Source organism: Nylanderia fulva, unplaced genomic scaffold (assembly GCF_048542155.1).
Source record: "Nylanderia fulva isolate GAGA-0341 unplaced genomic scaffold, ASM4854215v1 Scaffold37, whole genome shotgun sequence".
NCBI lineage: Eukaryota > Metazoa > Arthropoda > Insecta > Hymenoptera > Formicidae > Nylanderia > Nylanderia fulva.
This window is the reverse complement of record NW_028190444.1, coordinates 504,936-526,512: the sequence shown is the minus strand read 5'-3', so window position 1 is coordinate 526,512 and position 21,577 is coordinate 504,936. Positions and strand designations below refer to the sequence as shown.

At 34.4% G+C, this 21,577-nt stretch overlaps 5 protein-coding genes across 7 annotated transcripts; 2 read left to right on the top strand and 3 right to left on the bottom strand.

Annotated features, from left to right (window-relative positions):
• Positions 1-57: 57 nt before the first annotated feature.
• On the bottom strand, positions 58-7,953 carry DCAF12 (DDB1 and CUL4 associated factor 12-like protein). 2 transcript variants are annotated; one of them, XM_085485417.1, is made up of 7 exons: positions 7,348-7,953; positions 6,061-6,896; positions 5,508-5,963; positions 5,166-5,396; positions 4,502-4,786; positions 4,242-4,407; positions 58-3,524 (listed from the first exon to the last, which is right to left on the bottom strand). In XM_085485417.1, exons 2-7 carry the CDS (start codon positions 6,144-6,146, stop codon positions 3,369-3,371), a joined length of 1,380 nt encoding a protein of 459 aa, XP_085341543.1. In that variant the 5' UTR covers positions 6,147-6,896; positions 7,348-7,953; the 3' UTR covers positions 58-3,368. The 2 variants fall into 2 exon arrangements, with proteins under 2 accessions (XP_085341543.1, XP_085341544.1); XM_085485418.1 differs by lacking the exon at positions 58-3,524 and adding an exon at positions 3,786-4,169.
• Positions 7,954-8,197: 244 nt separating this feature from the next.
• LOC114943414 (U3 small nucleolar RNA-associated protein 15 homolog) lies at positions 8,198-10,805 on the top strand. Its single transcript, XM_029319027.2, has 5 exons — positions 8,198-8,347; positions 8,919-9,501; positions 9,621-9,841; positions 9,967-10,402; positions 10,483-10,805. The coding sequence occupies exons 1-5, from the start codon at positions 8,258-8,260 to the stop codon at positions 10,722-10,724; spliced, it is 1,572 nt and encodes a 523-aa protein (XP_029174860.2). The 5' UTR covers positions 8,198-8,257; the 3' UTR covers positions 10,725-10,805.
• On the bottom strand, positions 10,480-12,532 carry LOC114943416 (uncharacterized). Of its 2 annotated transcripts, XM_085485470.1 has the most exons (4): positions 11,681-12,532; positions 11,280-11,487; positions 11,039-11,184; positions 10,480-10,647 (listed from the first exon to the last, which is right to left on the bottom strand). In XM_085485470.1, the coding sequence occupies exons 1-3, from the start codon at positions 12,519-12,521 to the stop codon at positions 11,061-11,063; spliced, it is 1,173 nt and encodes a 390-aa protein (XP_085341596.1). In that variant the 5' UTR covers positions 12,522-12,532; the 3' UTR covers positions 10,480-10,647; positions 11,039-11,060. The 2 variants fall into 2 exon arrangements, with proteins under 2 accessions (XP_085341596.1, XP_085341595.1); XM_085485469.1 differs by having other exon boundaries at positions 10,480-11,184.
• A 134-nt stretch (positions 12,533-12,666) lies between these two features.
• On the bottom strand, positions 12,667-13,529 carry LOC114943417 (Tubulin binding cofactor A). The gene is made up of 2 exons (XM_029319028.2): positions 13,176-13,529; positions 12,667-12,902 (listed from the first exon to the last, which is right to left on the bottom strand). The coding sequence occupies exons 1-2, from the start codon at positions 13,303-13,305 to the stop codon at positions 12,676-12,678; spliced, it is 357 nt and encodes a 118-aa protein (XP_029174861.1). The 5' UTR covers positions 13,306-13,529; the 3' UTR covers positions 12,667-12,675.
• Positions 13,530-14,650: 1,121 nt separating this feature from the next.
• On the top strand, positions 14,651-20,889 carry temp (protein prenyltransferase alpha subunit repeat-containing protein tempura). Its single transcript, XM_085485468.1, has 2 exons — positions 14,651-14,833; positions 18,507-20,889. Exons 1-2 carry the CDS (start codon positions 14,715-14,717, stop codon positions 19,726-19,728), a joined length of 1,341 nt encoding a protein of 446 aa, XP_085341594.1. The 5' UTR covers positions 14,651-14,714; the 3' UTR covers positions 19,729-20,889.
• The last annotated feature ends 688 nt before the right edge of the window (positions 20,890-21,577 follow it).

Sequence of the window (21,577 nt, the reverse complement as noted above, 5' to 3'; positions counted from 1 at the left end):
TTTATTGCGCTATGCAATCTCGGAGAGAAGAGAATGAGGACAAATGCGAGACGTGTGTCAGTCTCAAGAGCTTGGTATATTTATTTACATAGATATACGAAGTCGCACAAATATATAAAGTTACAATGATATAATTCATTCGCCATTTTCGCCATCCGCGTGTGCAAAGATATTCTCCTGTCATGGTAAATTATTGAAATTCACAAACCCTGCCACACACGTTTATTTTTACGAGCGATGCTAGCTATTATATTAAGGTGACAACTGAAAATTTTGGAAAACGCGTAATCAGACGTTTCGTATATATATATACACCGTATAAATATGTGTTCTCATGTTTTTTAAGTATAAAACTGTAACATCAATTTATCATTTGTCTATTATATTTCTTATGAATCGAGATATATAATAATCGAGAGAGTGGCAGCAGTTTGAGGACAGATTGTATTTTTATATATTTCCAAACAATCTCTGGATATGAAACGATGCTAAGGAAGGTCTCCGGAAAAGCTATCCGTTAACTATTGCTTGTTTATAAAAATAGGCTATCAGATGCTGTGAACGTTTCGGTCGAAAATATCGAATGTTAAATATCTGCGCGTCAGAGAAATATAAGATACTTAAATTTTTATATACAATATTTTAATGGCAATTATTAAAATATTATATTTAAATATTTTTAAGTATATATATATATTATATGAACGCACATACAGTGGAGTGTAATACGCTAGTATTATTCTTCGCGGTTATATTTATAATGACGGATAATCCCTCTCTTTATCTCTTTTGTTGTAAATAAATGTCCCGGTGCGGCTTCATGTCATGTCCTCCAATGCTACATGTATGTTAATGTTTATCGGATCGTTTACATAGAGAGATGAGCGTGTATCTGTGAGAGACTACAGAGCTATCGGATACAATGTACACATTTATTTATCTTACGTAATATCGCGAGACTCCGTTATTATTATATGTTAACAACTCATAATTTTACAAGTATGCGCGGATCGGGAATATATAAATTGTTAACATACATATATACGTTTGTTATGTTAATGTTTGACGGTTTAACGACAATATATCGTCACTCATCTCCTCGTTTCGCAAACATGTCGCTTTATATTAGGGAATGCGTTGAATCGCATTACAAATTACCGTGCAGTTTCGCGGCGTATTATCATTTGACTATTGAATGAGTGAATCTTATTTCGCGTTTAAGTAACACCGCATTACATGCAGCATATACATCGCTGAACCGAAGGAGCCTTATTTCCTGAATCGAATTTGAGCTTGTTCGACGCAAAATCGTCGAATTCTATCGACTAACGTTATAAAGATACTTGGATGAGACAAGATGGGAATATATATGGTACATATGCGTGTTATTACCAGAGACAAATGCTCCCTTTCTTTCTTTCTCATTCTCTCGATTGCACACACAAACGCGGCATTTATACAATCATAGATTATACCGACGCTTTTTTGTTGTTAAATGAAATGCATGTACTTCGTAATCGATAATAATACTCCTCAACAAGCGTGACGAAGACTGACGACACGCTCGACACAACAAACTTGGTCGAACTTGAATAGTCGGATTTATATTTACGCTAAACTCAGTATCAGCTAAACTTTAAACGCTGACGAACAAAGAAAAATATGACTAATTCGTGATTAAGAGACAACAGAGACAAATGAATTTAAAATGTGTTCTTAAGAAATGAAAGTATTCCTAGGAGATAATTGTGCTATTAATGTAGTCTATATACACAATGTTTCTTCTTTTTTTTTAACTGTTACTTTACTAAATGACATTCTTTGCAACATGTAGTTAATATACGTGGTAAAAAACTTTAGATTTTACAATCAGGATTACTTTGTCATGTAACAATACGAGATAAATATATGCGAATAAAAATTTTATTGGTATTATGATGCCTAAAATAAGTTTACGTGTTAGAAAGAGTTCATTGAGTGTTGCTGACTCTTGTGTATGAGGCCGGTATTTAAACTTCAATTCGATAGTTTGGTATTTGATAAAACTTAATATTCATCGTTATAATGTTCGTTGAGTCATTTTTTTCCATTTGTATCACTTCAAAAGATACACACATGTTTTGTTTCAAATGATAAATTAAGAAAATCTTAATAGATCTATAAATGTGCTTTCTCAAGAAATTTTTCGGACTCAGCTAACTACATTATAATTAACACTCGGAGAATTGTAACAATGTATACATATACATGTTGTATTATAATATTTGCATGCAGAAATCACAATTTCGCTTATTTAACAACATAAAATTTTACATGCCACTTAATACATTTGCTTTATCAGACTTAGGCTAGAGAAAAAAGAAATTCTGATAAAAGAAACAATAAGCGTTGCTTCAATATAAATATTTCGAAATAATTTATATATAAATATAAATCGAACTTTTTTTACATAAAATTATTGAATAAATATTTTGATAATTTTGAACTTATAATATATTAAATTTTAAGAATAGTCCGTCAGTGCAATCCGGTATTAAAATAAAATTTGAAAAATTAAATATGCATAAACATAATTGTTTATTAAACGTGATATATTTTGTAATTAATTGAAAAAAATTATATTCGTGTTTACTGATGATTTTTCTTTAATTTTTTCTCAAAAAATTAAAATTTATAGGACTTTTTAAATAATATAATAAATAGAAAATCTTTATGTTTACCACACCATACGAATTCGAAATATCGAATTGATATTTATGGAAATATAAAGATTTTATTTCAATATATATAATTTTTAAATATAACATTTTGAGATATTCTTAAAATTATTAATTATTATTGCATTAATCATTATGCAAATTATTATTCGCACATAATAAAATCACCAGTGTTGATTTTTATAATTTATAAATAAATATTTTTAATTGCAAAAAAAGTGAATTGTAAATTAATTGTATCGTGAATTATCACAAATTAAAACGCAATCATTAAAACATAAAGTAACAATAATGTAATATTTTTCATATTAAATATTTTACAAATGATCAGAAAAGATAAATTCATTTAGATCTAAATCGTGATTTAATCATAAAATTATTATAACATGTTATTGTCCTTTCTTGGTAATTTCGCAATGATGTACTGGAAAAAGAAAAAACCTGAATAACTGGAAAATATAAATAAAAAAGAAATAGCTTATCATTTTTTTCGAGCACTTCCTTGCGAGAAAAATTTAAAGAAATATTAAATACGTATAACTAAATTACCAAATAATCAAGCCTTTCATGACATACATAATTTATATTCTAATAGATTAAGTTAGTAATTATCACTATCATTACTATTTTTATTTTCTTAATTTTAAACCTTCATTGCCATAATCCTGCGTAGTTGCCATACAGATTCGCAGGTAATGGACCACCTGCCGTAAATAGCCGTGTACCCGATGCATCATAACAGTGGGTGTAAATAGCAGGTGTATACTTCACATTTTGGAAACCATCTATATATTCTTCGTCAGGAAACTGATGTTCCAAAGAATGAAAAAAAAAAAAAAATCATTTTATAATAACATTACATTAAATGTCTACAAAACGAAATATTTAGATTTAAAATTGGCGCGATTTCAGAGACGATATTCAGGGTTGGCATTTTGTTCACTTTTTTCATTTTGTCCGGAATACTGGAAGAAAGTGGACAAAATAGACGAAATGTGAAATAATATAGAAATCGATAAAATGAGAGATAGAGGTTTGTTATGAATAAAAACCAAAGTTTATCAAAAATTAAAGTTCTTATTTAATAAAGTTTATTTTATCTGAGCTTATTTTTAAAAATTTTTTCCAGCTTTGTCCATTTTGTCCAGCACATATATTTCTTCCGGGGCGGACAAAACTGGAAAAACTGAGGGGAGTTTTTCCACTCTGGACAGTGAATGCCAACCCTAGATATACTCTGTCAAATATGGCTCTTCTTCTATTATTATTAGTATTTTCCATGGTATATATCTGTCTGATGTCCACTGTATATACCTATGAAATATCTACAAAACTATGTACTATAGTACATTGTTTTGTAGACCCTTCATAGATATATACAGTGATTCAAAACTCGAGTTAAAATTTTTTGTAGTGATCAATAAAGCGCATCTCAATCTCAAAATATATTAACTGCAGTAAAAAATATATAAAATTATCAATATGAATGAATAAATTGCTGTATTTAAATGATACAAGACTTACCACATATCCTTTTGAAGCTTTTAATACAACAGTTCTATTCGAATTTATAGAAGATTCTAAATATTTCTGAGCTCTAACATCATAGAACATAAGCATTCCTAAACCAGTTCCGATGGTTAAAACAGAGCCCTGAAAACTCGCTGATCTAATACCACAACCGCTATATCTGTATAAATAAATTCAACAATTTATAAATATATCGAATATTATTACGCAACAATGGAGTATATTAGGAAAAAGAGAACAAATATTTTATTTACCTTGAAGGTATCTTTTTAATTGGCTGTAAAGTACGTGCATCCAGAAGAAGAGTATAAGACCTACATCCAATTGCATAAACACCATCGTCTTGTACGGCGAGACAAACGTTCTCCTGGCAAGCGGGCAGTTTTCTAGATATTTTCTGTTTGAAGGATTCGGCCGACCAGATATGTATAAAGCTATTGAGCGTTAATGCCGCGATTTCTTTATATGCTTTATTAAATGCCAGCGCTCGCACCTTCTGAGCAGACTTGCATTCCTTCACACAGACTGGCTGAATCAATCTGAAAACAGTAATATTGTTAGAATTATTGATAATTTTTGACAATTATTAATAATTCTATTAATTATATAATAACACTATAATACTAATTATGAATAATTATTATATATTAATTGTTGATAATTAAGTTAATCACTAATTAAACAATTACAATACTAATATTAATGATTAATAAATAAAAGAATATTAAAAAAATTATTTTTATAATTATTCTGATTCTTTAATTATTAGATTTACAAAAAAAATCGATGTAACATTAAACATAATAAAAAACCAATTACATACAATTACTCGTTTCATAATTGTAATATAGCTACAAAAAATATTTTAGAAGATTAATATCTTCATATTCATAATATATTCGATTTTGTTTAATCGACCTGTGTGTAGGCACATCCGCTTTGTCAGGAGCTTCAGCGAGATCACTGTCAATACGCCACAGTGCCATTTTCGTATCCCTAGAGCCTGATACTAAAAATTCATCATCTAACCAACACATATCAAACACCCAATCTCTGTGACCGGTCTCGCCAACACAAACTGGATCCAGAGTCGGTAATCTGTATATCGCTATTTCATTACTATTTCTTGCTCCGGTAGATAAAAGAGTTCTGCAAAGAAGAGAAACAGAGATCAATTGTCAGAGATTTCCATTAGATCTATAAAATTAAATTTTTTTACGCGTGACGTAACAGGAAAAAAAAATAGGCAAGTGAAATCACCTCGAAGGATTGATTTGAACGGAATGAATGCCGCATTGCTGCTCGGGCATAACATTGCCACCCGGACTGAGTTGTCTTCCGTGAAGAGACGGAATCTGGTCTAGCTTCTGCGTAGCAACGTCATATACCATAAGCTTATTGCACTTTGTACCAAATACCACTTGTCTATCACTCAACCATTGTGAACAAAACACTTTGTTCATATTGTTCAAGCTGACTGAGTACTCTTTGAACAAATCGTGCGTTAGTATATGTCGGGAACCGTATTCCTGATTAATCTTTCGCACTTCGCGCGTATTCGTTTCGCGTGCGCGCACGTAGTCCACGAAATTGAACGACGTTCTCAGGAATTGTTTGCCTTCGGTCACCGTCTCTGCTTCATCGTCGCTCGATTCGTAACACACGAAATCGTCTGGTTTATCCGGCTTTCGATTTCTCTCGTGTCGCAATGCCAATCTGAAAAAATTAAGAAGTTGTTGATGCTTGTACAAAATATATTAAACCTGAGAGAGAGAGATGCAGGCATTACACAATAATTTTTACACATATTTACCTCTTAGCTCGGCGCTCATCCAATCTGCTATTACTTGCACATGGAGGATGCCTTCCATACACGGTCATTCTTTGTGTCTCAGCCATTATTGTAATTAAAGTTTAACACTTTACAATTATTCAGGCAACTTGCAAGGAACACTGAGTATTATTATTGATCAGGAAAGTCTTATTAACAAACTTAAGAATGCTGGAAGCGATCACTTATGTGAAAAACATTAATAAAGAAAAAATGATATTGTATAACTTGAATAATGTCTCTATATATAAGTTTTCTTACAAGCAATTAACTTGTAAGAAAACTTTCAGCGTTCTTTTTTTTTAATTTCAAATGCTTATTTATTTATAAAATTTTGGCAAATCACATTTTAAGAATTAATAGATTCACTCTTAAATTATAATATATTTAAAAAAGTTCAGAAAAGCAGAGAGAGAGAGAGAGAGAGTCTATGAAAAGTTTGCTTCTTGTCTAGAGAGAAAATGAATAACTAATAAGATAATGAGGCACAATAGACTCTTGTTGCTCCAAGAAAATTAAACTACTTCTAATAAGAAAAAATTCTTGAGTTTGATATTAAATATAACTATTTATATCACATCAATTGAATCTTTCTTTCGATGTAGATTTCATTTATTTTTAATAAGGTTCTATAAATTAATCCAGTTGTTCGTGCAAGCTTATAATTTCTTTAGAATTGAATGGACTATTAACAAATCAATAATTCTTCCACAACACAATATAAAAATTTAAAATATTATAAAATATTTTATTTGAATAGCAATGCAAGTAGGCTCACAAGACACATTTATCAGAACAACGCTCAGGCAGCTCTCAACCTAAAATAATTAATGAAGAATTTAATTAGTAGAAATCTTTGAAAATATGTTCTCTAATATAATATATTATCTTAGTTATTTTTTATACAAAATCTGTTCTCCTTTGAATTAAACTTTTTAAAAATATTGTCAGAGTATTTCAATTGTATGTAAATTGTATCACAATAATATACATTAATATACAATACAATAAAAATTAGTGTCTCATTAAAATAAATTATGATAATGACTAAACAAATATAAAATAAGACAATTTTATAATGAAAAAAAAAAAAAAAATATTTTCAAGCTGTAGTACTTTTTTTATTAATCTTTGTATATATTTCTATATGTCTCAGACACTTTTTTTGATCATCTGGCTTGAATACTCGAACAATAAGCGCGACTGTTCGCTTCGCAAAGTCATGATCTATTGTGAAGAATCCTAATCCAGACAGATTAGACTGCTTACCATGCAGCTGTTTTCCGTCGAAAATTAATGTCAAATAGAAAAGTCGCGAGGCGTCAATTCAGAGTCCGGAGCCGGAGGACGAACCAGGACATCAAGAATAACTCGATACGACTTATCCCTCGAATTGGGACGCACTTTGTTTTACGAAGGAAAGGTCAAACTAAGCTGTCAAGCGAGATCCCAGGTTTCTCTCGTCATGTCGCGTCAACCTGGGCAATCTCTCGTCTCCTCGTCCGGGTGAATACGCGCTCCGCTCGTGCAGGATCCCGAGGATCCCTCGATCCGGGGAAATGATGCGCAGCCGGGACAAGCCGACGTCACGACGAGCCGAGAAACGCACGGGGTGACTGCACGAACGACGGCACCGCCATGTTGAAAGCGACACTCGGACCTCTTCGACAGTGCCGAGGCACTCGATACGTCGTTTCCGCGAGCCCGGGAACGTTTTACCTCGACAGCGTGTCCGCGGAAGCGATCCGCATTCTTAACACGTGCGTGACGTCTCCCGAGAATTTTTCCTCACGCACATTTTCGCAACTGTCAACAGTGTCAACATCGGTTTCTCGCCCCCCCCCCCTCCCACCGGCCCGGAGATCATCTGAGCTCTCCCCTCCACGTGATTTTCCTGATAGTTCGTGGCGTAATGACGTGCATATGTAATGAAGAGAGAAAAACTTGTCCCGCAAATGCGAGCGTCCAATGGGAAACGCCGCTGGGTAAAGTCACTAGGAAACGAGGCTTCCTATTGGCCGATCGGATCTCTACGTCATACGTCGGTGACATCGATCATCCAATCGGAGCGAAGGAATTTTTGTTTTTATTTTTCGTTTCGTAGCCTCGAAAGGAACGCATCGTCTATATAGGCTTAAAATGTCTTTTCTTTGTTCGTGTTTATGAATATTTTTGAAACATGGCATCGTTTAAGAAAATTAATACCAAAGTATTTACCAGAGCGGGACCGGAGTTGACGGAGGATAATATATATTGGAAGAAATATTCGGTACATATTTAGGACTCGCTTGTAAAGAGTTGAGATCATTTTTACTGACATTGCATCGTACACGTGGGCGGGTTATAACCTATAAAACGCATTTGCTTTCTTTTTATTATTTTATCTTGAGAGTATTTTGTTTATATTAATATATTAAATTTGCATTTTTTCCTTAACGAAATATGGATTTGAATTAAAATGTAATTGCTTCATATATTATCGAAATCGTTTATGTAATATTTATATATAAAATCATACATTTTTATATAAAATAAAAGCAAATAAAATTCTGTTCAGCATTAAGAAAATATAAATTGTATGCTGTTTTTATATAAAACTCGACTATTTCTTTTACATTTATTATTAATTAATTATTACTATTTTTAATCATATATTAATTATTAATTATATCATAGATTTATCTATGTTATAGATACACTTATTGATATGATTACCATTATTAATCATTTATATAATTTTATAATATAATTACGTTATATTATAATACATAAATACAAATTTCCAACAATAAATTATGCATATAAAAATAAAAAATGATAAATTATTTATGTGTTCACAGCCTCCAGTTTTAGTGAAAGAATTTGGTCCAATAGACTACATCGACTTCTCACCAGTAGAACCACATTATTTTACAGTTACCTGCTCAGTACGAGTGCAGATATATAATCCTATTACAAAGCTGGTCACAAAAACTTACAGCAGTTTCAAAGAAGCTGCGTATGGGAGCTGCTTTCGTAGAGATGGCAAACTGCTATGTGTCGGTGGTCAGGAAGCAGTGGTCAGGCTTTTTAACATTGGCTCAAATAGCATGCTACGATTGTTTTCGGGGCACAAGGCTGCAGTGCACAGAGCTTTCTTCACAGCTGATGATCTTCATATTGCTTCATTTTCTGATGATAAAACTGTGATATTGTGGGACATACCTAGTGAAAAACAACTGACAAGTTTCAATGAACATACTGATTATATCAGAGCCGGTGCAGTTAGTCCTGTCTCCACTGATGTATTATTATCTGGTGGATATGACAAAATTATAAATATGTATGATGCAAGAACAAATAAGAAAATACTTAGTGTCAATCATGATGCACCAGTGGAGAGTTTACTCTTTTTGCCAACTGGAGGAATATTCTTGTCTGCGGGTATAGTGTTCTACAATGTTTTAATTATAATCAAAAAATTCGTATATATAATTAATAAGTATATTTTATGATATACAATTTAAGATTTATTTTATATATAGTAATGTGTTTATTTTAAGGTGGGACTGATATCAAAGTGTGGGACGCTCTCGCAGGTGGTAAATTACTTGCAAAAATAACTCAACATCATAAAACTGTAACTTGCTTGAAAATCGCATCCAATGGTCATAGAATATTATCTGGTTCGTTGGATAGGCATGTTAAAGTTTATGACACTGGGACATATAAAACACTTCACACTTTAGACTATCCTAATGCAGTTCTCAGTATAGGAATTAGCGTAAGAAAAAAATGCATTCTATATTATACATTAAAATCTGCATTTATGTTTATCTAATATATCTAATTATTGATTAAATTGAATCAATTTATAAAAATGAATACTAAATTAATATTAAATTGCAGGAGGGTGACGAGACTGTCGTAGCTGGTATGGTCGACGGTCTAATCTCTATCAAAAGACGCGAGGAAGACGTGAAAGACGTTGTAAAACCGAAACGTAAAGTTTCGTACAGGCACGCGGGCGAAAATCTGCATGTACGAAGCGTCGACGTAGTCGTGCAGCAGGAAGTTAAAGAGATAATGAGCAAGCATGACGCTTGTCTGCGAAAGTTTCAATACAGTAAAGCGCTCGACTGCGTCATGATGAATTATGTCGTTAACAAAACGCCGCACGTTACTGTCGCGCTTACACAGGAACTTATCAGGCGAGAAGGCTTAAGGCGAGCTTTGGCTGGTCGGGACGGCAAGTCCCTCGTCAATATCATTAAGTTTTTGAACAAATATATCGGTAGCATTCGTTTCGGAAGAGTATTATTGCATGTAGCAAACGTTTTGTTAGGTAAATTTTAATTAATTTTTTTTCTCAAAGATATTACGCGTGTTTCTTTTTGATTAATAAAACTTGTTCTTCTCCAATAGATGTGTATGAAGATCATTTGGATGAACTTTCGGAGGAACCACGGAAAATGTTTACTATACTAGCACAAAAACTGCAGGAAGAGGAACAGCTAATTATAGCCTTGACGCAACTACAGGGTTCAATGCAAATGATACTGTCTGGTGCTGAAACTGTTCCTTTACCTGCTATAAAAGAGAATCAGAGTATGGAACCGTCAAATGCTGCTCAAACGGAACGCGAACTCGTGTTAAGTATAACATAAATTTAAATAGACCACAAATCATTGTCAACTTGTAAAATAATATTTTCTGTACATAACTTTGAATAAATTTTTTGAAATAAAGTGATAATACTTAAATATTTCCATTGAGAAACAAGTTATTTTTCAGCGCAAATTTAGGCTATTTTACTTAAGTTAATAATATATTAATCTTTACAAATGTTTAAATAATAATTTTTCTTTGCAAATATATAAGTTTTGCAGAATGAGCATAGTCAGAAAATATTTTTCAAATGTATAAATAGCGTGATTTTGAAATATCATATCAAATTATTTATTTCTTTAGGTAAACTTACATTGACGTATTATTCATTTATGTTAAGATGTCTCCTTATTGAGGCATTTTTGCCACGCAGCAGAAGATGGTTTTTCAGGCACTATCCATCCAATCGGTATCGTTGTTGCACTATTTTCAGAACTTATAAATCTATCCCAAGCCGTACTAAAATGCAAAACAATTATTTTCATTTATTGAGAAAAATAATTTTTTTTTGTATTATAAATATCTAAGATTATATCTGAACATTGAATACATACCGAATCAAGATAAAACTATCCAAATCCTTGTGAGATTGCTCAACAGCCGATATATTTACTCCGAATAATGCATTCTCCCAATCAGCAAATACATTTTTTGTCTGTTTTTCAATTCTCTCTTCATTATCTGTTTTCAGCATTAATTTCAATTCTTGTTCTTCTACTGCATACTCGCGATCCAAAGTAGTCCATTGTTCTGTTAATTTAGCTGTAATATATTTCATAATATATATATTAAAATGACGAATATTTATAATATAGTGTTTTTAAAAAACATGGTATAAGTAGTAATTTAATTTCTATTAACTACATTCTATTACTGATTTGTCTCTATTATTTAATTGAAAAATGCCACGTCATTTTATAAAATAAAAATCTAATATATATCAATAAAATATTACCGATGTCATGCTTGAACGCTTCATCACTTGCTGAGGATATTTTTTCGCCTCTCGCTTGAGCAATTGACATCTTGATGTTTCGTAAGTTTTGTAATTCTTGCAAAATTCCTAGATACTTTCGCGCGTCGTTTCTTTTATTACGAACGTCGGACAAGATTATGTCCGCGTCCTTGCGCAAATTTTCCTCTTGTTTCTCTTGTTCGATTACCGCTTGTTTCTTTCGAATCCACGAATCAGCCTCTGCATGAAATCTTGCTCTTCTTTCTTCCCTCATGGACTTTTCCTTTTTCCACTCTTCCCTTTTACGTCGTTCCCTTAAACGTTTCTTCTTGCGTTTCTTTAAATCATTCTTAACTTTATTTAGAAAATCCGTATCTTTTATAGATTTCAAGATTTCACAAATTTCATGCTTTACAGCATTACAGGCACTGACTTTTTCCTGCCATTGTATTTCCGATAAATTAACATTTTCAAGTTCCGTACAAACAATCTCCAGTTGCTTATTTAATTTAGTCACCGATATTAGTGCACTTTTAATAGACGCGATCTTAAATGGATCTTTCTGTTTGCTTTCGATAGAAATTTGCGATTCGGTCTCTTGGAGGAATTGTTCAATGGCCCTTTCATCTTCTTGTCGTCTCCTTATTCTATCGACTAATGTCGCGTTATTAACTGTACTGTTATCACATGTTACATGGCTTGGATAAACATTATAGTACATATTTCCGCTATAATTTGTATCATATGCAAATGATTGTTGAATTGTTGGATAATACATGTTAAAATGCACATTTTCATAAGTTTGCCCAGTATTTTGCTGGGATGATTGATCACTATACATAATTGTTAAATATATTATATATTCAATTAAAGCAATAAGAAAATTTAATACTATAATGTTCTCAAGTATGACATTAGTTTTCTTTAAACATAAAGATTAGTGAGAAATAAGACTGTGAAATAACATTTAAAAATCTAGTCACAGAGTGCACTTTTTAACACATCTGTAAAATGTCTCCTTCTTTCGGTAGCTGCGCTTCTGCCTCTTGTAACACCTTTTCAGCTTCAATATAATCCTCGATTTCTTTCAAATCTTGTTCGGTGTCCAAAATGTTTTTGAGCTCTTCAAATGCTTTAACGAGACGTCTTTGACAATCTGGTACCATCATCAAAGATTCTTGGAGAACCTCCTCTTGTTTTTTTATGTCGTAACCATCTTTATCTAGAGATAAGATAAATATTATAATTTCAAGATCTTAAAATTAAAAGGAGAAAATGCGAAAGTTGTACAAAATCCAAATGTGTGAAAACATTAAAGCACCTATAAGCATTTTAACAAATATATATTTTTTTCTGTAAATGCCAAGTATTTGCAAATTATATTAAACGAATGAAGAAATTCTCATACTCTTTGAACGTATTACGCAGTTACGATAAGAGTCACATTTTGACAGTTGGGACCCTTTTTCCCCTCGTGGCTAAAAGCGAGTCTCACCTTGCTCTTTCAACTTTTGTATCCTTTCACGCTGCTGCGTCGCTTCTTTCTCGTACGTAATCTTCTCTTTAGCAAGACGTTTAACCACTCCCGTTTTTATCTTGAGCGTTCTTATACGCGGGTCGGACATATTATTTATCGCACGTTTTCGCGCGGATATCTTTATCTGTCAAAACGAGAAAGGCCAGAGAGTCTCGAGGATCCACAAATTTCTCTTCGTGCTTATCTTCCTTTTTTTTTTTAATCCTCCTCCCTTATTAGGCGAGATGAGTCGAGGGAAGTAAAATCGCAACACACCGTGACACGACGCGAACAGTAGGTTATGTCGCTCCTTCCCACGCACGCGCGCGCACATCGCTCCGACTCTGACGTTCGCCGCGATCGCGATCGGCCGTCTTCGTGGATCCTCGTCGGCGCTCGTGTCGATACCTGCTTCGCGCTGCATCTTGGCGGTTATTCGTTACGTTACCTTCGCTACATCCTGCCGCTCCGATATTATGTCTCCGTTCCGTCGTAATTTTTATCGTGATCCTCAAGTGGCTGTCATCGCAAGATCATCGAGTTGTCGTGTGACGAACGGCGACAAGGTGCGTAGATGAATTATCGTTATCGGCGGCCCGATAAGACACGGTAAGCGAACGACTTTATTTTCGCCGCTTCCGGTATATAGAGAAAATGTCGAACATTTACAGTTATTCGCGCGATAATTTTCCGCGGGTCAGTGATAGAAATTTCGATAAAAATATATATGTACGTTTTCTTGTCGATGCTGACAGATTTTTATATATATACAGATTTATACATAAATTATGATTATGGAGATATTTTATGATATATTTTTGATATATTTCATATATATATATGATTATGGATATATTTTATGATATATTTCATTGATAAAAATGTTAGTATGATATAAATAAATTCAGGGAATGGCATTAAATATAGAAAGTAAATTGAAATAACGAGCATATATATTTTCATTAGTTTCATTCCTAGTGAAAAAAATTGATAAATTACATTGGCATAAATTATACATATATATATAGTGAGTACACAAAGTCAAGAAATGGCGCTAAATTTAAAACGTGAATTGACGAAACGAGTATATATATTTTCAAGTAAATGAAAAAACAAATATATATTTTCAAGAATTTTCTTCCTACAGTTACATCAATGAATCGAGATAAAAATATTAGAAAATTTTTTGCGCGAGAATAACACTCGCAGCACCGAGCAATTTCGTCCGACTTATTTTTCCCGCCCAATTGGCGCGCGCCAATTCGAGTCCCGCCCGCCCATTGAGCGCCGCGAGGTTGGCAGTCCTGGGCGGCGCGCCCGGGCCGACTCGCGGCTAAGTTCGCGCCACGCGCAGCCGAGCGTGGCTGCACTCGGTCGGCGCGTCCGCAGAGCGAAAGTGCCGCACCGCCGTGCGTCGTGTCGCAGCGGGACGTGTCGAAGGAGCGAAAGAGAAAGAGAGAGAGAGAGAAGAAAAGGGACGCGAGGGTGGTGCAGCTGCCACTGGCGCGTCCGCCGTCGATGGATATACATCCACGAGGGAGGTGTGATGCGGCTCACACGATGGTGGACAACGAGTTCCCGGCCGCCGAGAAGATCCTGCGCGACATCGAGAACACGATCCGAAGGAATCCCGCTATGTGAGTGTTTTGTCAACCTCTCCTTTTACCGGGCGTGCGTTATTTCTCGTCGTTCGTTTTCTTGCGCGACGAGCAGAGATCCGGAACCGGTAGACTCTCCGTGCGCTCGATTTCGATATCGGAGTAAGAGAATGACAGAGTGTGTATGTGAGAGAGAGAGAGAGGGAGAGAAGGAGAGAGAGAGAGAGAAAAGTGCGCGAAAAAACAATGTCTTGTTTCACCGATCGTTGCCTTTCTTCTTCTGTTGTCGCATTCAAACGTATACAGAATTTTTTCGCGCGTTTAAATTGCAATTGTCACTTTTAATACATCCTCGTAATAATTTATTGTGATGTTATTTGCTTCTCTGCTCCTTTTATTTGCTCCTTTTACACCCTGCTTCACAATTTCTTTTTCCCATCCAAATGTCTAAATATAATACACGCATTCGTTTTATTTTAAATGCACAAAAATATATGTATGATATATATATATATATATATATATATTTATATACAAGCATATATATATTATATATACATATATGCATGTATATAAGTGCGTGTGCGCGAAAGGAGCAGCATGCATATTATCGATTTAAAATCACCGCGGATATCGCGCAGCGAGGAATCCTAACCTAAATGGAGCTGCTTGTGTACGAGAACACCCAGTTTTTCGGAGTCCGTACTGCAACATCCGCAGACCGACCGGCATCAACAAAACGCCGCATCCGCAGCACGGCGTGATCGCGCGATTGCGCGAGGGCGGAGTCTTCGGGAGGGTCGGGAGAGAGGAGGAAAGAAAAAAAAAAAAGAGTAGCATGCACCGCGATCGCGCAACTTGCAGTCGAGCGACCGCGAGTCGACCTCGCGATTTTAACTCGACGATCGATTCTTCGGGTCGCGCGCGACTTTTCGCCCACGCGACTGCTACGGCAACGGCTACGGTAAATAATAATCGCGAATAATTGACTGCGAGTAATCGATCGCGACCGTAATTAACTGCCGCTCCAGATCGTAATCTAGGAGATATTTAAACGGCAAACAGCCCAGCTGCTTCATTTCGCGCATTAATTGTTTCGATATCCTGTGTATATTGTCACGAATTCCTTATTCTGGATTTTTTTATCGAGTTGAAAAAGTTCTGGAATAAATAAATTTTTATAATATGTTCTTATGTAATGCACGAAGAAAATTTTCTCTTAGAATTTATCCGGAAAATCATAATAATCGTGGGACAATGTATACGGTATTGGGAGAATTTTATAAGAGTTTCTCTCTCTGATTAATATTTACCATAATAAAATTAATATTTACTATATGATAAAAAATATCAATATACATATATACATATATATGTATATAGTAAATTTTACTAAATAGTAAAATTAATTCATAGTAAAATTAATCAAACATTTTTTATACTTTATTGTGGTAGATATATTAATATTTTTTATTGTGGTAAATATTAATTAGAGAAATTCTTAGAAAATTCTTTCAATACTATTTTATTTCACCATGATTTTCAAGGTAAATTCTAAGAGAAAATTCTTTCTGTGTATATATAATTTTTAAATATATTATATAATATATATATAATTTTTAAATATATATTATTATATAATTTTTAAATAATAATAATATATATTATTTTTTAAATCCTTTTAGATATTATTTTAATATTTCTCTATGTTGAAAGTTACATTGCAGCGTAAAATAATTATTTGGATTTCGTAAACATTACGTTGATTTTAACAAATTACATTCAGCTTTCAATTTTGCTCCGCAAGAGTAATTAAAATTAATTTTCTCAAGGTTATTTAGTTCGTTTAAAGCTGGCTTAACTCGACATATTATTTATTGCATATAAAAAGAAATTACTGAGCGTCATATGTTAATGCTCCATTTTAATTGTATCCTTTTTAATAATTAAAAACTAATTTTTATTATTTATTTTTTACTATTTTATTATTATTTTATTATATAAATAAATAATAAAATAAAATAAAATAAATAAATAAAAAAAATTAATAGTTTTAAATATATAATATATAATATATATATTACTTTTATATATTATTGTTATTATATCATTATTTATACAATTAAAATAATCAATTTAAAATAAAATATAAGTATTCATTAATTTATAAGAATAAAATAGGTTAAAATTTCGAGTGTTTCGAATGAAATAAAAAGCTCATTAAAATATCATACTCACGTAATCTCGTATCGAGAACGCTATTAATCTCACATTATCCTATGGTTTTACTCGCGAGTTCAGATTTCAAGTATAAACACGCGTTCGCGACTGATGATTAGAAAAAGAGATAATAAGTAGGAAAGCGCGGAAAGAGAATACACACAACAGAAACAGGGTCGAGATGTACGTGGCAAAATAATAAATAATCAGCCGCGTCCGGTGACTCTCGTCAAGTAGCACCATCCGGAGAACATCGAGCGTTAATAATCGCGGCTTGTTTACGAACCTTAATTCCACTTGCGTAATGCAACTTGATTAATTGCTCGATTATTTTTATCTCCAGTTTTTTTGCGTTAGAGTTTCTCTCTCTTTAGAGAGAAATTTATTACTTCCGATACTTATATGTACTGTTTATGAAGGCCTCATTCATAAATTTGATGCGAAACACTTGTTTACATTATTCCAACATAATTTTCAAGATTCTCTATATATCAGAGTTAAATTTTTTTTGAATCAGAGAAGAATTGTTTATAAATGTTTCTTCGTGAATCACGTTTGATAATTTATATCTTATTGACAGTTAATAGGCTGTTGTTCGTATTGTTGAATTAACGAAGGTCAAGGTTGGACATGAACACGACAAGACTTGTGTAAATTCATCGATGCGAGGTATAAAAATCTCGCGATTTTGCGCATCGCGATGCTGCATTATTAATTCTCAGATTTAATTTTGAACTTTTTTAGATACGGCTTTTAGTCGCATTGCAGACTGAAATATCGAATTGATGATTCTTTAATGACTAGTTCATAACTTTGTTTTATTTTTTCATCTCTCGCTTCGTATTCTAAAAATATATTATATATAGCGATGCTATTTATTTATCGTATTAATTATAACATTAATATTATTAAAAGAATATATTTTCTACATGCGCAGATTTATTGCGATTTTGACGTTAAACGTTGCATATTTTTTATCAGATTAATTAACAAGAAATATCGATGCACGTAATATTAAAAAATTCGCTCAATTAGTACATTTTTTCTTTGCACACTAAAAAAATTTATTGAATTCGAATAAATATTTATTTGAATACTGTTTTATAAATTATTTATTTAAAACTAATAATATTGATTTAACGTGAAAAAATATTTAATATAAGAAAATCCTTTTCAAAACAGATAAATATTTGTTTGTTTCAAATAAATGATTTAATAAGGCAGTATTGAAATAAATATTTATTAATTTAATAATTTTTTCTTAGTGTACTGATTTAAAAATAGGTCTCATCAAAGTCAGAAAGGGAATGCAAGAGAGAGAGAGAGAGAGAGAGAGAGAGAGAGAGAGAGAGAGAGAGAGAGAGAGAGAGAGAGAGAGAGAGAGAGAGAGAGAGAGAGAGAGAGAGAGAGAGAGAGAGAGAGAAAGAGAGAATGAGGGTAACGAGAGGGAGACAAAGAGAAATTGGAATAATCGCGACTTCTACTTTCCCAGAAAAAGCTTCATGATTCTGCCGATGGAGGACAACGAGAATCGGTCACCGGTGTTTCACCAGGAGGACAGTCTGGGTTTGGCGTCGTGGTGCGTTCAGCCGCTCTATGTTTACGCTTATCGGCGCCTGTTGGAGTACCGGCGAACACGTCATCAACGGCGCGAGGAACCCAGCACGGTGGCGAGGTGGCTGCTGGGTGCCTTGCTGCTGAATCCGAACGTGACGACGTTCTGGAACATGCGAAGGGAGCTGGTGCGGGCCGGCAGGCTGGACGCGCGCGAGGAACTGTCCGTGACCCGGCCGGTGCTCTATCACACGCCAAAGAACTTCGAGGCCTTCGCGTATCGGAGCTGGCTGATGTCGCCGGCTCTGGACGCCGAGCGGAACCACGTCGCCGAACCCGGGATCTCGCCCATCGCTAGGGCCGAGGTCGAGCTAGCCGAGACCTGCGCCGATCGCTACGCGAACAACTACCATGCCTGGAGCTATCGGCGTCACCTGGTCGCCCTGTGCGAGTCGCGCGGTTTGCGGCATCCCAGTCTCGAGAGCGAGTGGAGGACCACTCTCGCTTGGTGCCGACAGCACGTGTCCGATCATAGCGCTTATTCCTATCGACAATTTTTGCTGCGAAAGTGTATGCTGGCGACTGTGTTCGCGGAAACTGAGACGACGGATGCCGACGACGATAGCTTCAGGCACGATAATCTGTTCGTTTATATGAACCTCTACGAGCCGAACGACGATGAACGGACGTTGCTGGAACGCATTCGCGACGTATTCGCGCGCCGCGTCGACAGTTACTCGCCCACCGATGTTCGCAAACTCAGGTGTTATCTAAGAGCGTTGTCGTACTGGACGGAGGAGTGTTGGTTTAACGATCAGCTCATTGCTATGTACGATAGCCACGAGACGTTGTGGTGTCACCGCAAGTTTTTGGCGCACTTGCTCGTCGTTTTAACAGTCATGTACGCGAAACACGCCTGTTATCGCGAGGATGAGTTCTCGGACGTTCAATGTCGCGACGCGCCCTCTGTCGCGCCTTTTCTTCGCGATGGATCTTTGACTATTCACGACGATTTGCTAATAGCCGCTCACATGATGCTTTTAAGGTCTTTTTGCACTGTTAATATTCGTACCATTCAAGCAGCGATCGAACGCGGTCCACGGGAGAATCTGTTAATAGAGAGATTTTCGAAATATCTTGGAAGAATAGGCTTACGATGATCAAGACTATCGAACGAAATTTTGAATATGACAAAAAATATACAATTCTATAAGCTGCCCGATCGTAAGGTTTTGTTTATATCACGATTTGTGTAAGCACCATGCGTAGTCTCGCGAGAGGATTGCGCATTAATCCTCGCACTATACTTTCATAGCAATATCATTATTTTGTCTTGATAATTCAATATCGTTCAAACCGCATTGTATTCAATGCGATCAAATGTGATTCAGCAGGATAATTAAATCTAGCATTTATTTTGGAATAGTCGCAAAAATACTGTCCATTATAAAATATTGTCTTCTTTTTTAAGAAGACTTCTAAATATTATTAAAATATTTTCAAGACATTTGTCTTGCTGTTATCAATGATATTTAATTTTATAAAATTGTTTAATTTTATTTTTATATTTAAAAAAGAAATCAATTTTCCTTTTTTAAAAGGAAGGCCTTTTAGGAAGGGGCCTAAGATATATATTAAAGATTAAAAATATTCAATTTTTATTTTGACGCAATGGTTTGATCTTTTTAGCAAGGAAACATTTTTCGTGTATTACAGTAATATTTAAAAAGATATAGATTTACATAGAGTTTTATCTGTGAAAGTTACCTTTAGAAGAAGAAAGCTCCTTGAAATTTAAAAATATTGCAATACGATGCTCAATTCTCATTCTTCTTTTGCGATTATTCGCGAGACAATACCTTCGCGCGTAGATAAGAGCACCATTGCGATAAGCAGGATTCAATGTAGATAGGCGAAATTGAATCCTTATCGGCATTAATTAATTTTCGCATTGTTCGCTCGCCTAGCGAACACAACGAGTACATCAGTGATATAATATATAACTTTGGAGAAACGATGGTTTTACCCGCTTGCGACGCTTAAACAGATTTCATTGCGTCTTGTCACAAGTGAGTGACCTTAGCAGAGGTGACTGAAATCGATCTAGGCAACAACTCTGACACGGAGTTAACCATCGGTGATAGGTGAAAGTGAAATATAATATAAATACGCGAGAGAGATAAAGAGAAATATTTGTCTCGTCGAATGAGAAATCTTCGCCAGATAGGAAAGAGGTTTGCGACAATTTTATCGCGGGAAGAACAATTATGTATACTTGTGAAATTGAAGGAGAACAAATGAAGAAGATGCTAGTTTTTTAAGATTGTGTTTATTTTTGTGCAATGAATACTCTCCCGTCTCTCCATCTGTTTTTCCAATTTTTCCTGATACATAATTGGGTTTTCAAGGGCTCAAACATATAATTATAGAATCCCAAATGTAATAATCGCCCCCTTCTCTCTCTCTAGCTCCTCTCATTCCCTTAATCTGGAAAAATGTCTAAAAATCACTTGTTTAAAAACATTTGACACCTCGATCAGTTTACATCGAACACACTGTTTGACAAGTGATTACTATATCGTTACCTGTCGGCTGCGTTCGCTTTTTGGCGCGGCGCGCGATAACCAAAATACACCTTCGACTTTGAATGATCAACTTGCGCCTCAGTCGCATGCGGTCGCTCGCTCTGTTCGCGCGCAATTTGTTGTTCGCACGCTGATCGTTTTCATTCGCGTTCAATTCTTTGATAATTGCGAACATATTATATATTATATATTGAGCTGGAATTGAGAGTTCCGTTAAAAGGGCAAATGGAATTTGAAGCAAATAATTGATTGACATTTCTCTTTGTTAATTTGTATGTGAATTTCAATAGCATAACACGCAAATATTTATACATTTCCATTTGTTTCGTTTTTTGGAAATTTTCAAAAAGAGCCATGTGTCGTAGCCAAAGGATTAAGAATTCACGTGAACGTTATATTAATGCAGACCTTGCAAGCTTGCGAG

Bases quoted from the DNA above. Each gene is read 5' to 3' on its own strand.
- DCAF12 (XM_085485417.1), bottom strand. From the start codon at position 6,146: ATGGCTGAGACACAAAGAATGACCGTGTATGGAAGGCATCCTCCATGT. The intron at 5,964-6,060 runs GTAAATATGTGT...TAATTTTTTCAG, and splicing joins GATGAGCGCCGAGCTAAGAG to ATTGGCATTGCGACACGAGA. The intron at 4,787-5,165 runs GTCGATTAAACA...TACTGTTTTCAG, and splicing joins GCGGATGTGCCTACACACAG to ATTGATTCAGCCAGTCTGTG.
- LOC114943414 (XM_029319027.2), top strand. From the start codon at position 8,258: ATGGCATCGTTTAAGAAAATTAATACCAAAGTATTTACCAGAGCGGGA. The intron at 9,502-9,620 runs GTATAGTGTTCT...GTTTATTTTAAG, and splicing joins AGGAATATTCTTGTCTGCGG to GTGGGACTGATATCAAAGTG. The intron at 10,403-10,482 runs GTAAATTTTAAT...CTTCTCCAATAG, and splicing joins TGTAGCAAACGTTTTGTTAG to ATGTGTATGAAGATCATTTG.
- LOC114943416 (XM_085485469.1), bottom strand. From the start codon at position 12,521: ATGTATAGTGATCAATCATCCCAGCAAAATACTGGGCAAACTTATGAA. The intron at 11,488-11,680 runs GTAATATTTTAT...AATATATTACAG, and splicing joins AGCGTTCAAGCATGACATCG to CTAAATTAACAGAACAATGG. The intron at 11,185-11,279 runs GTATGTATTCAA...TTTGCATTTTAG, and splicing joins GATAGTTTTATCTTGATTCG to TACGGCTTGGGATAGATTTA.
- LOC114943417 (XM_029319028.2), bottom strand. From the start codon at position 13,305: ATGTCCGACCCGCGTATAAGAACGCTCAAGATAAAAACGGGAGTGGTT. The intron at 12,903-13,175 runs GTGAGACTCGCT...TCTTATCTCTAG, and splicing joins ACAAAAGTTGAAAGAGCAAG to ATAAAGATGGTTACGACATA.
- temp (XM_085485468.1), top strand. From the start codon at position 14,715: ATGGATATACATCCACGAGGGAGGTGTGATGCGGCTCACACGATGGTG. The intron at 14,834-18,506 runs GTGAGTGTTTTG...CTACTTTCCCAG, and splicing joins ATCCGAAGGAATCCCGCTAT to AAAAAGCTTCATGATTCTGC.